Raw genomic sequence first — 21819 nt, 5'->3', positions numbered from 1 at the left:
CGTTATAACGGGGGGTAATATAGCGTGTAATCACTATATCTAATGATACTGTAAACACAACACCAGTCCATCTATACCTAATGATACTGTACTAAACTATGGGTGAACTTAAATATTAGTTAGGTTTTACTGAATATTTCCATTATGAACTTGGATGTTAGATTTTACAGAATATTTCCATTATGAAAATTGAGATTGAGATCAAAGATAAGCCCATTTTAGATTGATGACCCTTGAGCCTGATCTTTGAATCTGTTGTTTTCCAGATTGTCGTTCCGGTTGAGGATAAGAAGTGTGAATTACCGGATTTCCCAAGAAGTGTTCAGCTGCAGATCTCCAGAGTGTGTGCCACCAACACACGTGTGAGTGGCCCATCCTCACGGGAGAGCTTGTCAGACGTGATCAGTAACTATGCAGCTTCCCCGTTATTCTCTACCCAAGCATTCCCTAATGACAATAACAGTTTGAGGGCTGTAACAGAGAGCTTCAACAGACATGCCAAAAACATGGAGAATCCATATATTGACAAGAGAGCCCTGGACTTGGTGAACGGACATAGTAGAAAATATTCTCAAGAAGAAGTGAGTGAATTCTGGAGGTCCAACACCTTAAAACAGAATGCCAGCTTTGATGTATGGTCTATCCATGCAGAGCAGGTGTGGGTCGAGTTTTTAGGACAGTCTGATGTGAAGAGTAGACCTTCTCCATTTGTGGAATCAATTCCTCTGTGTCTCTGGATTTGTGATAAAAAGGATGATATTGCAGACACCACAGAATCCACGGCGCAGAGCGTTAATGGTGTCGATTCGTCTAATGATGAGAAATCCAGCAACAGTGAACAGTCTAGTCCCAAGAGACAGAAGAGACCGACTCATCGGTTGTTGAAGGACTATTATTCTGATGACAGCGAAGCAAGGTCAGAGGAATCAATCGACAGCGATTTCCAAGGATCTCAACCTACCTGTGATACCAAAACCAGTGCCAATGATAACCATGTGCAATATTCAGCTCTGAGGGTTGCAGATTTCAACCTTGTGGCTAAAATTGGTCCCGGTCCCCTCAGGGCTCAGATGACGCATTCCCAATATATATTCATCATGCGTCTGCTTGAGTCTTTCACAGTTTTTCAGACACAGATGGATGCAGATGTTAAATATTTTATTACCACAGCATCCCCAGATTTGACATTTTCTATTCCACTGATTTTGTCAGAGTTGGAGTTTGCAATGCTTTGTCCCATTCAGGCAGCAAACACAGAGGTACCATTGACCTTCATCAGTCCACCAACTTCCACCAGCGGGCAGGAGGACCTGGTGGATGAGGTGATGGAGAAAGAAGAAGAGGCTGACTCCACCATCAGCGACACCCTGGCCCTGAATGAAAATCATGATGGTTAGTGCTGATTTGGAATTTTTTCCATCATAAAAGTTTTTAAATTGAAATAATCTTGAAACTTAATTTCAGTTTGCTTTAGAATTATTTCCTCAGATGTCATTAAATTTCTTAGGCTTTGTTATTATAATATTCAATTCTTTTGGTATATGATTTTGTGGGAAGCTATTTAATGCCCCCCCCCCCCCCTTTATGAGCATAACTATGTTGCTGATTTGATTCTGTGGTCTGGCACAACCTCGACAAAACCAATATTGGTGGTCAACAAAAAATTATAAAACTACAGTCTAGAGCAGAAATGAAAATAAAACTCTTAAGGAACACTTTTGACTTTTACTATACATAAGATTCATTTTGTGACTGTTTTACTTTTAGGCTCCTCCAACCAGAGTTTTTCTCTTGTTGATGTCGTAGATGTCTCCCACCACACACTAGGCAAGTCGTACAGCGACACCAATGTCCAGAATGTTGTTCCAATGCCCAGACACTCTCCACAAGGTCAGAGTGCAACGGAGAGCAGCAGTCTTCAATCTCGAAATTCTCAGTCATCTCTAGCACTTACCTCAATGGGTCGAGAATCTGGCTACGACTCATTCTCAGAAGCTCAGGGTCAGCATGGAAAGAAACCGGTGTCAAAGGCAACAGACTCGATGAAAAAATTCACCTTCAAAATGTCTGGCTTAGCAGACAAGATAAAAGCCAAGATGGAGAATCTAGGAGATGATACTTCTAGTATTTCAGACAGTATAGACAGCATGTCCATAAGGACAGATAGCTCCGAAGACGACATGGATTTTGAGGAATTGTCACTGGATGATGCGGATGTTCCCATGTTCCAAAAAGCCAGGCCAGAAAGTGGGTCATTTTCTACGGACACCGAAGCAGCCGATGATTTGTCTTCCTTTTGTGCAGAACAGAGTGCAGCCGAGGCCAAAGGCAAAGAAACGGTAAAATCAATTTATCCATTAAAAAATTCTTAAAGAAAATTCCAAATAATCTGTTTACAATTATGAGACATGGACCCTGTTAATCAGTTGCTTTTTTTTCTATTGAGTTGTGCATCGTACATGTGGTGGTGTTTTAAGCTTTACCATGTAGAAATATGTAGACCTTATATACAGTGTTCCCTCGATATATTGCCCCCCCCCCCCCCCCCCCCCCCCCCCCCCCCCGCCGTTATAATGCCACCCCACTTATTGCCTGAAAATCCTAAAGAACAGATTTCTTTTTATGTTAACATCCCCTGTTATAATGCCACCCCCCGCACAATGCCGTATGCCACTGATTTTCAGAAACAGATGATCAAATTTTATAGGGTTTTACCCTCAATAATAATGTTAATTACCCAACACTCATCAATAACTCCTGTATTTTGAGAGCAGTGTGGTTAAGTGTGATGTTCTGGACAAGGTATTCAGGTGGTTAGGTAAATTACAAATAATTGTTGAATTAAACTCAAGATTATCTAACTGTTTATACAGAATGGAACCCAAATACATTTACATAACTGAATTTTTTTTGACAGCTCAATGAATTGTCTTTAATGGTGAATTCGCTGTGTTGCCAACCCCGCTTTACTGCCCAAATTGGTCTTGAACAAAAGTTTGCAATATATCGAGGGAGCACTGTACTCATATATAAGGCAATTGTATTTTTTTCAGGGTATTTTTAAGGAATGTGCTGTTGACGCACGAGTAAGTCAGATAAGATTTTCATTATTGATTGTCAATATCAGATCAAGATTCTCTCCCATTTGACCTCATCTCATCCTTTTTTCCTCTGCTATTTATATATTTTAGCACCAGCTCCATAAGATGAACACCATACTTAACCATCCATATATTGAATAAGAATTATTAATCAGGATCCTTTAGTTGGCTAGAAAAATTTCTTTGATAGTCGGATCTGCTTATAAGTCTGACACAGTGTTTAACTTTCCAAAAATCTTACTTATAAGCAAGTTTATATGACTCTAAAGCACGATTTAACTAATATAGAATCACAATTATAACCTCCATTATTTATTGTCTTGTCCATCTGTCTGTCCTTCACAAAGTTCTTGAACACAGTTTTTCAGCAGTACTAAGACTGGGTGAAGTTGTGCAAGACACTTTCTTTTTCTTTCTCTATATTATTAAAATCTGTTATGGGGATTTTCTTCACTATAAATAGACTTTTATCATTTTTAAAATGTATAAAATGTCTGTTAACACAGTTTCTGCTACAATTTAAATTTGAATGGAATGAAACTCGAGAGAGATGAGATGTTCAGTATCAAGTATAATTGTGAAAGATGCTTTAATTTTTATGCCACACTGGAAAAAAGGGAGCATATAAGATTTCACCTCTCAGTTGGTAAACTCAGTGTTGTCTGCTCAATATATTTAGAACCCTTTGCTTGGCTGACATCAAACTTGGTACACTGGATCTACCTAAGGAGTGGATGACCCCTATTGGTTTTGATGTCACAGGGTCAAATGTCAAGGGTTAAACTAATCTGGACATTAAAATATATTGTCTACTTAACATCTTGTGAACTCTTTGATGACAGGCACCAAACTTGGTAGACTGGTTCTATCTAAGGAGTAGATGACCCTTATTGATCTTGAGGTCAAAGGTCAAAATACTATGGACATAGGGAAGATGTTTTCTGCTCAATATCTTGAAAACCTTTTGCTTGACAGACATCAAACTTGGTACACTGGTACATCCTAAGGAGTAGATGGCACTTAAAGAATTTAAGGTCAAACTATTCTGGACATTAAAAACATTGTTTGCTCAATATCCTTTGAACCCTATGAAGACAGACATCAAATTTGGTACACTGGTACCCTCTAAAAAATGGTTTTCAAGTCACAAGTCAAAGATCTTGAGTCAATTAAATGACTGGTTATTTTGAAATATCTGCTCAGTATCTTGAGAGATCAAACTTGGTATTATGGTTGCCTCAGAAGAGTAGATAATCTATATTTTCCACTATCATTACAAACATTCTTTTAAAGTTGTTTTTTTTTATGTTCCCTGAAAATTTTCGGGGAAGCATTTAGTCATCGTCCGAGCTCACATCTCCTAAAATTTTCATCAGAAATTGATATAATTGATCACAAATGTTCATTGAGGCAAGGACTTTTGAGCCAAGGTCTTTCAAGGTCATTTTGAAAAGGTCAAGGTCACTCAGAACATAAAATTCCTTACCTCAACAGTTTTTGATATAAAAGTCCCCATCTCCTAAACCTTTCGTCAGAAATTGATCATAATTGATCACAAATATTCCTTGAGTCAGGGACTTTTGGACCAAGGTCATTTTTGAAAGGTCAAGGTCACCCAGAGCATATATATGTAAAAGTTCTTTATTTCAACTGTTTTTGAACAGGTATTGATCATATATCACACAAATAAGTAACAGGCAAATGGGTCTCAGACAAAGGTCACTCAAGGTCATTTTGTAACGGTCAACATTACTCAACATATATATAACATACTTATACATGAAAAAAAAAAAACCACCTTTATTTCGACAATATTTCAACAGTTATTGATTATTGTGCGATTCATTCGTCATATGAAGTAGTTTATTGGGTAGGTGCATTTCGGGGAGCATCCATCAGTTTTACTGATATTTCTCACCAGGGACATATATGTTTCTTGTTGATAAAATATATTTTTGGGATTTCCCAGACATTGCTGTTTTCATGTAAGGGGGTGTTTTTGAAATTCAATGCGGTTTCTGCCAGTTTGAAATGGAATGGAATGAAACTGAGTGACTCAGGAGACATATTCAGTACTAAATGTAATTGTGTGAGATACCTTTGTTTTTATTGATAAAATAAATATTTGGGATTTCCCAAGCTAATATATCTTGCTTTTTTCAATACATATGGGTGGGTGTTTATGAATACAGTTTAGGGCGCTTGTTAAGGTGGGTCCTTAGTCCTGGATTTTTGGGGTTTAGGTAGCATTTTTTTGTTTGGAATCAATAAATTAACATTCAGAGTAATGAAAAAAGGCAAAACAGTTAAGGGTTTCCATATTAATTTTTATTACATACACCACTAAAGTCATATACCCCGATGTAGATTTTTATGAAATTCATTGGAAACAGTTATTTGTTGTTATTTTAATATAAAAACAACAAAATATTTTTTGAATTGCATTAATTTATCGGGAAACATGTCAATAACTAAAACACATGTCATTTTCAATATGTTCATCAAGTTTTAGAATAATATGTGCAAAATTATTGAATTATCGTTATTCCCCAAAATGTTAAAAAACAAACAAATGTGGACGCATTTTCCTTACAGCATGGTTTACATATCATTTTTTCTGTTTATATTAGTAGAGTTACATCTGTTATAGTTATTCATGGGAAAAAATCCATACCTTTCCTTAATAATTTCAATTCTATAGCTTCCAGATTATGTATACCCCCATCAAAAACTGAAGTCTGGCACCATACAGCTGAGCTATTTAAAATCACTCGGGATTAAAATTTTATGTAATTTCGTGAAAAGACACAGATAATGATAAAATGTTTGTCAAAAATAAAGGAAATCTATCGCATTATGGACTTGATAAATAATTGAATGAAAACAGAATTATTGTCCTTGGATTCAATATTTTGAAACATATTATTGACTATTCAAACATAACTAAGAATTTTGAAATATTTCATGGCTAACAAGATTTTTCACAATAACTATTGAGAAAGATTCCAACAAAATTTATGTTCCTATCATTAAATCATTGACTTTGCAAAATCCTATGATGTCACAGGAGTGTGGAACTACGTTAAATCAAATTGGCATGGAATTGACAGAAATCAAAATGTATAGTTGGGTGGGGGCTAGTAAGTATGCTGATGGCATCTATGTTTATTTCTTATAAAAAGCAATATTCAATTTATAATTCAATATTAGGGGTCATAAAACTAGAATCAGCTCAATTTCTGTCACTGTCTTGGGTTGAACAGTATATTTTCATTAATTATTAAAGTGAAACAGAGATCAAAATTTAGCTTGTGTCCATTTTAAGCTCTAATCCTTCTTAAGAACAGATCAAAATGACAGAATTTTAAAGCTGTGGTTTATAACAAAACTAGCTGCAATGCTCCCAGATATTTGTGCTATATCATGGTCTTGTGACCTACAGGAATTTAAATATTGTATGCCTAGGTGTCTGTGGTGTTGTTCAAACTGACCTCGTTAGAGCTATTGCTGCAAGGAGATGGACCAGACCTGGCCGCCAGACTCCAAGCACACCAACTCCTGACCATCCAGCCAGGAAATATGACCTATGACGCATTCCAACAAAAGTTCCTCTCACCAACAGGTATATCATGAGATTGAGGTTTATTGTAGCTCACCTGTCATTTTATATTGAGAGTAAATTTTAATGTCATTAGTCTTGGACTTTATTTCCCCTTTGAGAAAATTGGTTTTTTTGCCTTTTGAGATGCATCATTTTGACCTGTGGGTAAGAAATTGGGGTTTTTTTTGGGGGGGGGGGGGGGCGCAAAGAATGCAAAGTACATTTTTTAAGTTTTCAAACATGAACACAAGTGGGACAAAGCAATTTTGATAAAATTTCGTACTTTGAAACATAAATTAGAAAAGTCCTGGCATTTTTTCCGAGTCTGTTGAATAGGGAAAATGACAAAACCTTGCTTCACATCCGAAATTTTTATTTTGATTCAGGTTTCTTTGGCCAGGAGAAGCTAACAACTTCAAATTCTGATCCTACAGTGATGTTGAAGTTTACTGCTGGTCCAGGGTTTAAGCAGGACTCTTGTTCTGGGTCGGAAGAGGGGTTTCTTAATGTGAAAGCTCAAAATTTTGGCCTTCATTTCAAAAGCTCTAGTTTAACCACCATAACAAACTTTATTGAGGACAGGAAAGATGGAGATTCTCTGCCTTTACACATTGACGTCTCCCATTTCATGTTGATTTTACAAGTAAGGATTGTATGTCGATTTTGTTTGTCTAAAAATTAATTTATTACCTATTTACACTGTAGTTCTTTTTTTAAAAATTCAGTTTAGCAATTTGATATGCTTATTTTACTATTTCTGTTCTATTGCTTAGTTAGAATTATTTTTTACATTGATGTCTGTATAAGATTTGGAAATTTTTCAATACAGCTTTGTTACTAATCATCCTACTTTCTGTGTTGAAGGATGACCTGGTTCCCCCAGGATTTCAGAGCTCCCCAGAACCCACCCACATACAGATTCACTACCTCACAATCACCGGGGGAAAGGATGGTGTCATGCACCTCAACAGTACGTATCGACATGTACAATTTATAAATGCTGCCTCTCAAGAAATCTGATAAGATCCTCTAAAGAGTGAGACAAACTGAACCATAAGTTCCAGGGTATTACAATTTGGTATATTTGATCACCATGATGAGAGGAAGTTGCCTATCATTTTCAAGGTCAGAAGTCAAAGGTCAAGGCCATAGTATTACTTTGTAGGAAAATCTTGTAGGCAGGATACAAACCAAACCGTAAGCTCCAGAATATTGCAACTTGGTACATTTGATCACCATGATAACAGAAAGATGTCTATCGTTTTTCAAGGTAAGAAGTCAAAGGTCAAGGTCGTAATATTACTTAGTAGGAAAACCTTGTAAACAGGATACAAACCGAACCATAAGCTCCAGGATATTGCAACTTGGTACATTTGATCACCATGATGAGAGGAAGATGCCTATTACTTTTTCAAAGTCAAAGGCCACAGTATCACTTAGTAGAAAAAGCTTGTAAGCAGTATACAAACTGAACTGTTGGGGCTAGGACCGTCAAACTTTGTACACATACACTTTATGCCAAGTGGGAGATGCCTATTGTTTCTTAAGGTCAAGGTCATAGCAGGATGTAGACCTATTTGTTGGGGCAAGGACCATTAAACTTGGTACACATACATCTTATGCCAAGTGAAAATATTACATAGAGAATACATGACTGGTCTTGTTTTTCAATGCAAAGAAAATATGTCAAGCCCTGATGATTGCTGATACTACTTGAAGCAAGTTCTGCAAATCATGGTGTCAGAAAAACACCCTATATTAGCTTTTCACGGGCATATTATGTACCATTGGCGGTACTCTTGTTATGTATATTTAAAGTTACATTCATAGGCGACTTGAACATGTTTATTTTTGAATAAACAGTAGAAAAGGTATATAGAGAACTTGATAATTAACTTTGATCAACATTCATCGTACTGCTTGTGTACTTATTTTAGGATTTTTAAGTTTGGCAGTCAGAGCTGATGCACCATTTGGCATAATCCTGATTTAGTGCTTCTTCTATGTACATAAGAGTGGATAAACAGAGAATGTCATATAAATGATCACTCTTGCCTCAAAGCTACTAAAATCTGTGTACTAGCTGTTAAAATGAGTAAGTGTACAACATATATAGTTTTAAGAGGAGTGGGTGGGGTCTTGATGAATTTAGTTGGTTGTTTTTAGCTCTTCTGATCCGAAGGTTCAAAGAGCTAATGCTATGGCCATGTGTGCGGTGTGCGTAAACTTTTTAGAAAAAGGGCTATAACTCAAGAACCCCTTGGCCAATTTTTTTCAAATTTGTTACAGGGTATCATTGGCCCAAGGGCTTTCATACATACTAAATAGAGGGATGTGACCATTTAACAAGGGGAGATAATCAGGAAAATACAAACAAAAGTAGTGGTTGCTAAAAAATCTTCTTCTCAAGAACCACTGGGCAGATTATCACCAAACTTACACATAAGGATGAGGATATGTTGTAGATTAAAAATTGTTCAAGGCATTACCCTGGGGCAAAGGGCGTGGTCTCAAGGTCACTTCAAAGTTGACCTAAATTTATATTTCCTTAAATCTTTGATATTTTAGTCATTATAAGGACTAGGATCATCAAATTTTGACAGTTGATGCATCTTAGGACCTTGTGTCAAGTTGTCTCAAAAGTAGGTCACAGTGACCTACTTTTTGAATTTTGCAGGTATTTATTTTAAAATTAATTTTGATGCATATCTTGGACACTTTGAAGCCTATGATCATCAAAACTTGTCAGTTGGTGGATCATGGGACCTTGAAATGCGTCAACTGAAAAATAGGTCACCGTGACCTACTTTCTGAATTTTCTGAATATCATTTATAGATATATTTTAAGTTGTTATTTCAAATACCGAGAGGTTTAGAATCATCAAATCTTGTAAGTTGATGCATCTTGAGGCCTTGAAACATATTTATAAAAAAAGTAGGTCACAGTGACCTACTTTTTGAATTTTGCAGATATTCAAATTTCACATTTTCAATTTTAGATGCATATTTTGGGCACTGTAAAACCTAGGATCATCAAACTTTGTCAGTTGATGCGTCTTCAGTCTTTGGTTTGTGTTGACCAAAAAGTAGGTCACCGTGACCTACTTTTGGCATTTGACAGTTATATTTATATATTTCAGTCACTAATTGACCTACAATCATCAAACTTTGACAGTTGATGCATATTGAGTCTACGGAGTGTGTCGACCAAAAAGTAGGTCACCTTGACCTACTTTTGGAATTGGACGGCTATATTTATATATTCAGATACTATTTGACCTACAGTCATCAAACTTTGTCAGTTGATGGGTCTTGCATGTTCGAAGGGTTTCGACCAAAAAGTAGGTCACCTTGACCTACTTTGGGAATTGGACGTCTATATTTATATATTTTCAGATACTATTTGACCTACAGTCATCAAACTTTGTCAGTTGATGGGTCTTGCATGTTCAAAGGGTGTCGACCAAAAAGTAGGTCACCTTGACCTACTTTTGGAATTGGACGGCTATATTTATATAATTCAGATACTATTTGACCTACAGTCATCAAACTTTGTCAGTTGTTTGGTCTTGCATGTTTGAAGGGTGTTGACGAAAAAGTAGGTCACCATGACCTACTTTTGGAATTTGATGGCTATATTTATATATTTCAGATACTATTTGACCTACAGTTATCAAACTTTGTCAGTTGATGGGTCTTGCATGTTCGGAGTTCGCTGACCAAAAAGTAGGTCACCATGACCTACGATTGGAATTTGACAGCTATATTTCAATATTCAGATACTAATTGGCTTAAAATCATCAAACTTTGTCAGTTGATATTATTTGGGTTCTCAAAATGTGTAAACCAAAAAGTAGGTCACATTGACCTACTTTTTTTGAATTCTTAGGATTTAACTAAAGATTTAGAATACTAAGAGGCTAAGAATAGAAATGGTGGGGTTGTACAATTTATCAGAAGAGCGATTCTAGGCCCTTGGGCCTCTTGTTATGTTTCCCAAACAAAGTTTGGGAACATATTGTTTTTACTCTGTTTCTTATTATTATTATTAAGGTCTTCCGTTTCCAACGGAAGACCTTCTAGTGATTCTACTGTTTATTATTATTATTTTTTTTTTTTTCCCTTTCGTCTCCGAGACCGTTGGATGGATTTTCCTGAAACTTTCACAAGTTATAGGGAACGATGGTACCTCGAGGCATTTTTTTCATTTTTCCAAAATTCACTTCCGTTCGTCAGATACGTCCGATTTTCCGGTTTTTGAAAGAAACTTTGTCCGGGGGTAAACTTGAAAACCACTAAAGATAATCGAATGAAACTTTCAGGGATGATAGATCTATATTCTCTATGGTGCATGCACGTAATATTTTTTGTCTCCGTCACTTCCGGTCGTCACCGGAAGTGATTAAATAAATCATTAATTTCAAACTTTTTTCTTTTAAATTGAAACCTACTTTGGTTTACTATATCTCGTTCTAAATCTCAAAAAATGTTGACCCCACCGGAAGTTGAATCTCCAACTTCCGGTTATATCAAAGAAAGACTATTCATTCTCTCATTTTTCAGTGCCATAAATCTCGGTCATGAAACTAGTTAATGAGTTGAGTTTTACATATATTATAGTCACTATAAATGTCTAGAGTAACGTCAAATATTTTTGTAAAATTTACTTCCGGTCGGCAAATACGGCTTATGAGCTGTTTTCGTTGTCAATCGTTTTTCTCAGAAACGGTAAAAGATAGAGTCACCAAATTTTCAGATTTAATAGACCTCACTTTGTAGGCGTGTAGTAGGGGGGTAAGAATGTCGGCCGTCACTTCCGGTCGTCACCGGAAGTGATTAATAAATCATAAATTTAAAACTTTTTTCTTTGAAAATGAAACCTATATCGGTTTATTAGGTCTCGTTCTAATTCTCAAAAACTATTGACCCCACCGGAAGTTGAAACTCCAACTTCCGGTTATATCAAAGAAAGTCTGTTCATTCTCTCATTTTTCAGTGCCATAAATCTCGGTCATAAAACAAGTTAATGATTTGAATTTTACATATGTTATAGACACTATAAATGTGTAGAGTAAATTTAAATATTTTTGTAAAATTCACTTCCGGTCGTGAGATATGGGGTGGACATATTCAAACCTTGTTTTTTCAGTTTCTCAATAATGAATATAGATACACGTTTGAAACTTGTAGAGTTGATCAACTAACATTAGTCCATTGTACACATACATTCAATTTTTTTGTCCGTCACTTCCGGTCTATACCGGAAGTATTTGAAAAATGTCGATTATCCGATTTCTTCCAGTGATTTCTGAGAGATGGTGGATAAATTTTCTTGAAATTTTCAGGAATAATGTCTTATGAAAGGACCTTGCTATAACTATTTTTCTTTTTACAAAATTCACTTCCGGTCGGAAAATATGGGCGATTTTCTGTTTCTCAAAAGGAATTTTGTCCAGCAATTTTCTTGGAAAAGGTAAAATATACCTTCATCAATTATTCAGAAATTATAAATCTCCGTTTGCAGTCGTGCAGTAGGGGGTTGAACATGTCGACCGTCACTTCCTGTCGTCACCGGAAGTGATTGAAAGAATCGCAAATTTCAAATTCTTTCTTTTAAATTGAAACCTATACTAGTTATTATTATTATTATTCTTTTTCTCCGGTACTTTTTTGTCCGGTAGTGTTCTCAGAAACTACAAAAGGGATCGATATGAAACTTTCCAGGATGATAGTATAGCGTTTGTAGATGTGCATAGTGATAGTCATTTTGTTTGCACGTGCATGCACGCGCGCACACGTGCATTGCAATTTTGGTACAAAAAATGGAAAATCAGAATATTGAAGGAAGCGATATAAAACCTAAATAGGATGATAGTATATCATTTGTACATATGAAAAATAATAGTTATTTTGCCAGCACGCGCACGCATGCGCGTGCACGCGCATTACAAAATTTGTACGCTAACTTTGGAATCAGTCTAACTTTTTTGTTGTTCATTGAAATGGCTTGAAATTCATATCATAGGTAGATATTGAGACCCTTAACTGATTTACATGGTCAAAATTACCAATTTGCACGCGCATGCACGTGCGCTTCATTTTGATTGGATAATGCTAAAACGTTTGTAACTATCTTATTTATGAAGCGAATGAGATGATATTCACAGCATATGTAGACAATATGTGTATCTATATGTTGGTGTAACAAAAAATGCCAACGCGCATGCGCGTGCAACGTTTTTTAAATGTTCAATTTTTAAAGGACGATAACGTTTTTGTTTTTCATCAAATTCTATTCATATTAGGGGTTTAGATGTATCTTGGTACTCCTTACAAATTGCTGTGGTTAGAATTACTGCTCAGCTCGTGCATGCACGTGTGCTGATTTCTGATTGGACGATTTTAAAATCGCTATAACTTCCTTATATTTGGTGGAAACGTTATGAAATTCATACTGTGGGTATATGATACAAATGCCTGTTGAACGACATCAACAAAAATTCGGAATCATACACGCGTGCGCGTGTATGCACGTGCAACGCTTTCTTTCATTTCTTGGTACTGAAATGACCATATTGAACGTACTACATGTAATTAAAGGCTAAAATAAAATGATTTTTTCCTATAGATTCACAAGGACATCACTTTTTAATTGGGGGAGGTTTGGGGAACATCTGTAACGGTCCCCGTTACAATTAGAACTAGTTTTTTTTTGACATTGAACTTTTGATTTTACTTGGATGACCTTTTTATTTCCATGCCAGCCTGTTGTTGTTTGTCATGAGCTTACTTTTTCCATCTTCATGGTCATTTTTCACCAGGTTGCTGTGTAACATTATTTGGGATAGGGGAACAAATATTGTGAAGTTTGTGATACCTGCCCCTTTAGGCCCTATTTGTGGGGCTAAAACCTTTCAAATTAGTACCATCATTTTAAAATCTGCTTCCTTACTCCTGGATATTAACAGAGGGGCTATTCTTATTTTCAGAAAATGTGTCCAAAAAGAGGTTCATGGTGGAAGAAAAAGGTGAAGATGTCAAAAGCTTCAATGGTGAGGTGGAAGATCTGGAAAATGAGGAGCAATTCTTAAAGGAAGGAAAGGATGCAGAACTGCAAAGCCTGCAATCAGTGAAGAAAAGGTTACAAGAACTGGAGGCTGAAAACAGGCTGCTGAGAGAGCAGACCAAGAAATCAAACGCAGAATCGGAGACAGCGAAGAACTCCAAACAGATGCTGGAAACATATGCAACAGAAAATGCACGTCTGATAGAGAAAATTGGGCACTTAGAAGATGAACTTCTTTCCGTAACCAGGGAGAAAAATGCTTTTATAGAGACCCTGACTTTACTACAGGATGAGTTGAACCTTTCGGAGAGAAGACGACACGATTCAGACAAATGAGAGAGCTGAAGTTTTGTTTGCCATAGTTCGGTGACCTAATACCCTCCATTACCTATTGCGATCAGTCCCTGTCAGTCGTCATACAGTAGGATTTTCAATGTCTTTTCAGAAACAACATGACCAATTGAAATTAAAATTGGTATGCAGCATTTTTATTGGTAAAAGAACAAATATTGTGAACTTTTTGTCCCCGAGAGGTAATACCAGAATTTCCAAGGAGTGCAATCTTTAAATATTGTCTTTTCTACTTTGGCAATTTACAGATAAACTTTTTATAGTTGTAATGGCTTTAGAGGCTTCTACCAAATCTTGAAATTCATGAGACTGAGGTCATAGGAGTGGGGCTCTATGCATCATACACAGCAAATATATATAAATCTTTAGATATTTTTAAAGGGCAGAGTTTGATAGGTCAACCAAGGGCTTCAGGGAGTTGGGCAGAATCGTCAATTGCTTAGAAAACGGTAAAATAATATCTTTTAGAAAGGTCATGAAGCGTACAAATTTGAAAATAGATAGAGTGAGCGGGTAATAGTGGCAACAAAAAAAACCCCAAAGTTTTAGAGCATGTAGGTCAAGTGACATATCATTTGAAAAATCTGGAAGAATGGAATTCAAAGATGTTACTATGGTGGAATCACTGAGTACAAAAGTACAGTTCATTTGCTTTGCCATTGGAAAGTCATGTAGAGTTCATATATTATTCTGGAGGTGGAAATGGCCACCAGATGCAAAATTTGTATTGTTGTTAAAATCTGAGGAAACGGTAGCGATGTTTAACTTTTGTGATTTCTTGTCCTGAAAAAATGATAACATTCAGCTCATAGACAAAATACGTACTCTGTACTTTTTCCGTTAGCAATAAGCAGCACTGCAAGTTCTCGATTTCTTGCTGTTTGGTGCTCAGGTGTCCGTAAGGTCCGTGGACTGTTTGTCCCCTGTTGGAGGATGTGTGTTATTAGAACTGGTTATTTTTGTATCATATTGTATCAAGTGTATGGTTGTAAAATTAGTGTCATAAAGAGAAAGAATATAAGCCTTCAATACCTGTCATGTTCACATGTTACTGAGCGAATTTGTTTTATATTTTATTGTTACTGTTACAAGATTATGCAATGGATTACATGTATGTCATGAGAGGGATGAAAATTTGACAGTCGGTAAAGATCAATAACGAAATTATGCAGTTTGTTTCATTTTACATTTAGTGACTGGTTAAGAATTTATATACATGTATTTGAAAGTGTAGCCATTAAGGCATGGAAAAATCTGCTCTTATAACTGAGAAAAAATTTCCATGTAGTAAGCATTCTCATATCATATGTATTCGGCTTTCTTCATATCGTGACCTCCAAGGCCAGATTGGGGTCACAATGGGTTTTTAATTTTCACATGGGGAGTTACAATGCTCAGGTAAGCAATGTGGCCCATGAGCCAGAGTTTCTCAACCTGCAATAAATGACTATACAGTGTGTCCGGTACTAAGCCTATTGTAGTCCAGGTTCAAAGGTCATGGGCTAGTTAGGAATTACAGTGTAGCACTAGTAGTGAGAGACTTAGTGGACAGGGTCACAGATCTCTGTGTCAGTTACAGTGCTGTATAAAAATCAATTCTTCCTCGAATGTTTCTCAGAAAAACCAGCTAAAAGCTTAATTGTTTTGTGATCATTAGAAATCCCATCTCTTGATCAATACTTATTATAACAGCTACTACAGTTTCATGTATGCTCATTGTATTTTGGTAGTTAAACATTTTTTTTATTATTTGAAATACATTATTCTTCATAGAAGAGCCTATGTATGCTTAATCATGGATGCTTCCTGTCGCATGTTACAATGTCTTTCAGAATTCAATGGCTGTATATGTGTCAAATTTCTTAGATTTAGACTGATTTAGAATTAGTGCACAAGACTTGCTAGTATTATTTAGTGTTCATTGCGGTACAAGAAATTCACTGAATGTGTATCATATTTCTTAGATTTAGACTGCTTTAGAATTAGTGTACAAGACTTGCTAGTATTATTTAGTGTGCATTGTGGTACAAGAAATTCACTGAATGTTGAAACTTGTTTGTTATGGGATATATTGTCTTAATGTCACTCAAGAAGATCAAAATGTAGAAAGAGTATTTTGGAAAATTTGGTGTGATTTTTTTTTTTTTTTTTTACAGATTGTAATCAAACATGTTAGTTTGTAGTACATGTACTTCATTTTCATACCTGTTACTGTGCTTACTGTGTTTTTTACAATAGTTGTTCATGTATTTTGTTTGAGAATTAGATTGTTTAATGAAAATGACACAACTTGAAATGGTTGATACCCCCCTTTTTAACCACTATATGCAAGCATGCCAGATCCTTCTGCTTTGTGTGCTACCAGGAATGTGCAAAACATTTACAAAGATTTTTATGAGAGAAAAAAACAACTGACTATTGGTGGGAGTTTTGACTTGTAAAAATTTGGGTGTATGGAGGGTTCCTTTGATAGGGGTGAACAAATGTGGGCGTGTCTATGTGTGTCAATCTTCTGCTCTCAGTAGTAGTGCTCTTCTGTGATCTGTGTTACTAAGTCTCTGCTTTTTGTAGTCACCTGTATCTGTGATCCATGTTATTAAGTCTCTGCTTTTTGTAGTCACCTGTATCTGTGATATATCACCAATAGTGAAAATTACATGTATTATAGTGCATCCTATACATGTATTTATGAAAACAAAATTTTATTTCACTATAAGGAATTTAACAAATATGAAAATTTATGCATTGCTTTTGTTCAGATAGTTGTGTTTGCATCATCTCAAGCCATGGTCTGGAGTCCGCTTATAGGTGAGAGAATCATACATTTTACCCATGGTTTGTGATGACGCTGTCCTTGGCACAATTACAATTACATTGTACAAAATAGAGAGGAAATTTGAATGGTGTGGATTCCTATTTTTGAATTTAAAAAAAATCAAATGATGAAAACAGATCAAATGATGATATGTATTTGTTTTGATATATTAGACTTTTATATGCTTTGTCGTTAATGGAATCCACCAGCATTGCAGTATCTGGTGACATGGGTTATTAAAAGGAGAAGTGAATTTTACACAGATAATTTTATAAAAAATATTTTCACTGCAATTGATGAAATGCTTAGAAAGGGATACTGTTGGAATATGTTTTTGTATACATTTTTTTAAAAGTAAGATATATACATCTAATGTATTACTGAAATGACACAAATACAGGCATTCAGAGATACAGTATTAAGTATTGTGTAATGAATGCTTTCATGAACACTATGAACTGTTTATTTTTTTAAAATAGCAGAATTTATTTTGTCAAAATAATTCCTTGTTTTGGATTAGAAATTTCCTTGCTATACATTGTACTAACACTTTTTAGGGTGGGGGGGGGATGTCATTGAACAGAATAATATATTAAGGATTTATTGCCAGATTCAGCAGTTTGACACCATTGTTAATTTTTTGTAAAACAGTTGATTAAAACTAAACTATATGCATCTTTGGAATGATTGCACTCAAGGTTTGGGAGAATGCTGGAAATTCACACGAAGTAATAAATTCTGGATGCTCCCCATCTTGGTTTGCAGGACTGGGTGAATGATTGTTTACTATTTATAATGGTCAACTAGGGAACACAGTTAAAAACTGTTGTAACCAGTGCATCACAGGGTACAATGCTGCTTATCTCCCCCTGTTTAATACATGTAATCAGAACTTGGGTAGCTACAGAACTGTAGCTCTCGTCGAAAATATTAAGACAGATCAGATCAGTCCCAATATATTCTCCCAGAGTTACTGTTCTGCAGCTAGAACTTGGGTTGATGTTGATGAGCAGCAGTCTACATCTTGTTTTATTTATTATCTCGTGTTTAGACGTGTGGTTTTTGTTATATTCAGGTCTGATGATGTATTGTTCAAATTCTTCTGTCATTTTGTTAAAAGGAAGAATAACGCATTGTCGCTATGGAAATACTCCATAGGTGCAAAAATTAAAAAACAATAAAACCTGAAATGTACTCATCCTTTTGTAATTCTTCATCAATCTGTTTAAGCTTATTGGATTAAGGTGTTTGGCTAACAATCTCGAGACAATGTGTTTAAGAGTTTTGCTGAGGTTTTGGGTTTTTTCATTCGTTTTTCTGTACTAAAACTGGAATTTTTTTCTTACATTAAGCAGGATTTTAAATTTCTATCACTATAACATTGCTATTGTACATATTGTAATTTCACTCATGACAATTTTGATTGGCGTCTTATACATCCTTAACCCAGGTGTGAGTTGTCTCATAAACTATCTGACCACTAGGATAAAAATTGAAGGAGGAATGCTACACCAGAGAAATTTGATATGGATGAAAAGTGGAGGATATGTACAATAATATTTTGAAATTGAAAACTTTCAAATTTACTTTATTTAGTAAGAAAATGCAGTTTTAGTAGAAAGCAATTTGAAAAAAAATTAAAACCCCCTGCTGAACTTGAACCTGCGACCTACAATTCAGCAGTTGACTTGCTAACCTACTGAGCTTCTCAGCTAGGCGATGATTTTTTAAATGAATAGATAGATATTGCTGAAATTTATATTTTCATCCATGTTTTAAAAGGAAGTCAGCCATTGTGACGATGTAAAGTACCTCCTTAAAATCATTATTTATCATCCATAAGCATTATCATCACATGTTTCCCTGTGTATGCAGTATGATAGGCGCTATTTATAAGGCTATATCATGCCTCTAAAAATGCTCACTCCTCATACATTTTAGGCATGTTTACTGTAAAATAAGGCGTTTTGAAACAGTACTCTAGTTTGATAGTATAGTTATATTCAGATTCAGTGAAATGTAAAATAAGGTATCACAATTCCATTTTGATACTTTTGTATAGCTATATTCAGTGACCGTATTTTCATCATTACAAAAAAAGAAAGAAAGAAAGAAAAACACGGAATTCATTATGATACTTAGAAAAGACTATATTTCGTGATAGGAAGTTATTTGTAAGAAAAACTCCAAAATCTGCAAAAAAACAAAACAAAAAACTTGTTATTATGAGAATTGGTTTTATTTCATTGAATGTAAATCTATTACGCGATGTATCCTTGTATGTCTTCTTCCAACCATTTCAATCACCTTGTGAAAATCTTTTTGAAGCCATTATGAATTCTCAACCATGTTTATTACACTGTATTTTCCTGCTTTTTTATGAGCTATTATAAATGTGTCATACTGTATCCCACCTTCTCACCAACGCCTTCTTTCATAAATACCACAAGTTCAGATCTGTAAGTTATAAATACATACCTGTAAGTTATAAATACCTGTTGTAAGTTATAAATACCTGTAAGTTATAAATACCTGTTGTAAGTTATAAATACCTGTTGTAAGTTATAAATACCGCAAGCTTAGACCTGTAAGTTATAAATACCTGTAAGTTATAAGTAACTGTAAGTTATAAATACCTGTAAGTTATAAATACCACAAGCTTAGACCTGTAAGTTATAAATACCTGTAAGTTATAAATACCTGTAAGTTATAAATACCTGTAAGTAATAAGTACCTGTAAGTTATGAATACCTGTAAGTTATAAATACCTGTAAGTTATAAATACCTGTAAGTCATAAGTACCGTAAAATTTTTAATATTTGTAAGTTTTTAGATATCGTAAGTTCATAAATACGAAAGTTTATGAATACCGTAAATTTATGAATACTATAATTTTATAAATACCAAAGTTTGTAAATACCGTAAGTTTATGAATACTGTAATTTTATAAATACAGTAAGTTCCTAAATATTGAAAGATTATAAATATTGTAAGTTTTTAAATATTGTAACTTTATAAATACCGTAAGTTTATAAGTGCCAATTTTGCTAAATACCGTAAATTTCTAAATACTGTAAGTTTTAAATAGGCCTATTGTAAGTTTATAAATACTGCAATTTTATAAATATCAAAGTTTGTAATACCGTAATGAAGTTCCTAAATACTGTAAGGTTATAAATACCGAAAGTTTATAAATATTGTTACCTAATAAACAGGTGACTATATAAATACCGTAAGTTTATAAATACCTTGGTTTGTAAATACTGAAGTTTATAAACATGATAAATACATACCGAAGTTTATAGATACCGTAAGTTTATAAATACCTAGGTTTAAAAATACCAAAGTTTGTTAATACCGTAAGTGCGTTGTCGCTTTTTGATTAAATGTCCTTTCGTGAATTTTGAAAATGCGGTTTACTTCGAAAATGCACGATATTCATAATATCTAGGAACTGTCTTTATTGATACGTGTGTATGTAAATTATATTCTTGAGCTAAGCTGCGTAAGGTCATGAAATAGGATAAAACTATTTTAAATGGAATTTCCCATATTTCTGTGATTGGATAAAATTTAGATCGTTCTCTAATTTATATCCCATTGCCAAGACACGGAGAAAGAACACATATTGCTTACTTATAGTTACACGGTCAGTCTGGGACATGATAGGGAGTCGTCTATAGCTACACGGTCAGTCTGGGACATGATAGGGAGTCGTCTATAGCTACACGGTCAGTCTGGGACATGATAGGGAGTCGTCTATAGCTACACGGTCAGTCTGGGACATGATAGGGAGTCGTCTATAGCTACACGGTCAGTCTGGGACATGATAGGGAGTCGTCTATAGCTACACGGTCAGTCTGGGACATGATAGGGAGTCGTCTATAGCTACACGGTCAGTCTGGGACATGATAGGGAGTCGTCTATAGCTACACGGTCAGTCTGGGACATGATAGGGAGTCGTCTATAGCTACACGGTCAGTCTGGGACATGATAGGGAGTCGTCTATAGATTCACGGTCAGTCTGGTACATGATAGGGAGTCGTCTATAGCTACATGGTCAGTCTGGGACTTAATATAGCTACACGGTCAGTCTGGGACATAATAAATATGTATAGCTACACGGTCAGTCTGGGACATAATACAGCTACACGGTCAGTCTGGGACACAATATGGAGTCACCCAGGGTTTGAATCCGAGTCTCGATACATATTTCCACTTCACACCCAGGATGAATCCTTATTACTAACTGTGAAACGAATTCATCCCTTTGCAAAATTTGGTTGTCTCCCTGTTATACGTCCCTTCGAGAATGTTTCATTCATAATGAGACGTCTACAGATGTGGGTGAAGTACCACAAATTTAGACCTATGCTTAGCGCTCAGGGCCGTAGCAGTGAGGGTTCTTTATCGTGCCAACGTCTGCCGCGACATGGGACCTCCGTTTTGAGGTCATATCCGAAGGACCCGTGATCCTCACTTCTAAATGGTTTGGCGAAGGAGCACTCACAACCTATGTTTACGTCTTAGGTTTGACGCGGCCATGCCGTGAGCGGGACTCGAACTCACGACCTTCCGGTCACGAAGCGAACGCTCTAGTTGCCACTAAACTAAAGCAGGGTTAACATTTCAGCAACATATGTTAAATTGATATTCAATTGCCAAACTGAGCACCATATGCGTGTATCATATAAGACATATTTAATCACAATATCAAATCGATTTCGACAAATGATATGTAAAAAAGAAAATACATAAGCTACTCAGTTTCTCAAGTCATTTGTGCGTGATGTACAGTTAAGCGCTTTGTTTTGACGAGGACCAATATGTTTAACATGTAAAATAATATGTAAAAGAAAAAGATGTTCCGAACGCCATTTTGCCG

At 35.5% G+C, this 21819-nt stretch overlaps 1 protein-coding gene across 4 annotated transcripts in view; it reads left to right on the top strand.

Moving 5' to 3' along the window:
• The window catches only part of LOC125646421 (bridge-like lipid transfer protein family member 3B), a 50047-nt gene extending 31919 nt beyond the window's left edge, over nt 1–18128 (top strand). For 2 of the 4 annotated variants that reach the window (XM_048872683.2, XM_048872682.2), the window contains 7 exons: nt 267–1392; nt 1768–2339; nt 3054–3086; nt 6567–6723; nt 7089–7345; nt 7567–7672; nt 13692–18128. In XM_048872683.2, the coding sequence (XP_048728640.1) occupies nt 267–1392; nt 1768–2339; nt 3054–3086; nt 6567–6723; nt 7089–7345; nt 7567–7672; nt 13692–14104 (2664 nt within the window). In that variant the 3' untranslated portion in view covers nt 14105–18128. The remainder of the gene's footprint in view (nt 1–266; nt 1393–1767; nt 2340–3053; nt 3087–6566; nt 6724–7088; nt 7346–7566; nt 7673–13691) is intronic. The other 2 variants (XM_048872685.2, XM_048872684.2) reach the window with 1 other exon arrangement.
• The last annotated feature ends 3691 nt before the right edge of the window (nt 18129–21819 follow it).

This window comes from Ostrea edulis, chromosome 6 (genome assembly GCF_947568905.1).
Source record: "Ostrea edulis chromosome 6, xbOstEdul1.1, whole genome shotgun sequence".
NCBI classification, from domain to species: domain Eukaryota; kingdom Metazoa; phylum Mollusca; class Bivalvia; order Ostreida; family Ostreidae; genus Ostrea; species Ostrea edulis.
The sequence above is the reverse complement of the archived record's forward strand: the minus strand, read 5'-3'. Positions and strand labels throughout refer to the sequence as shown.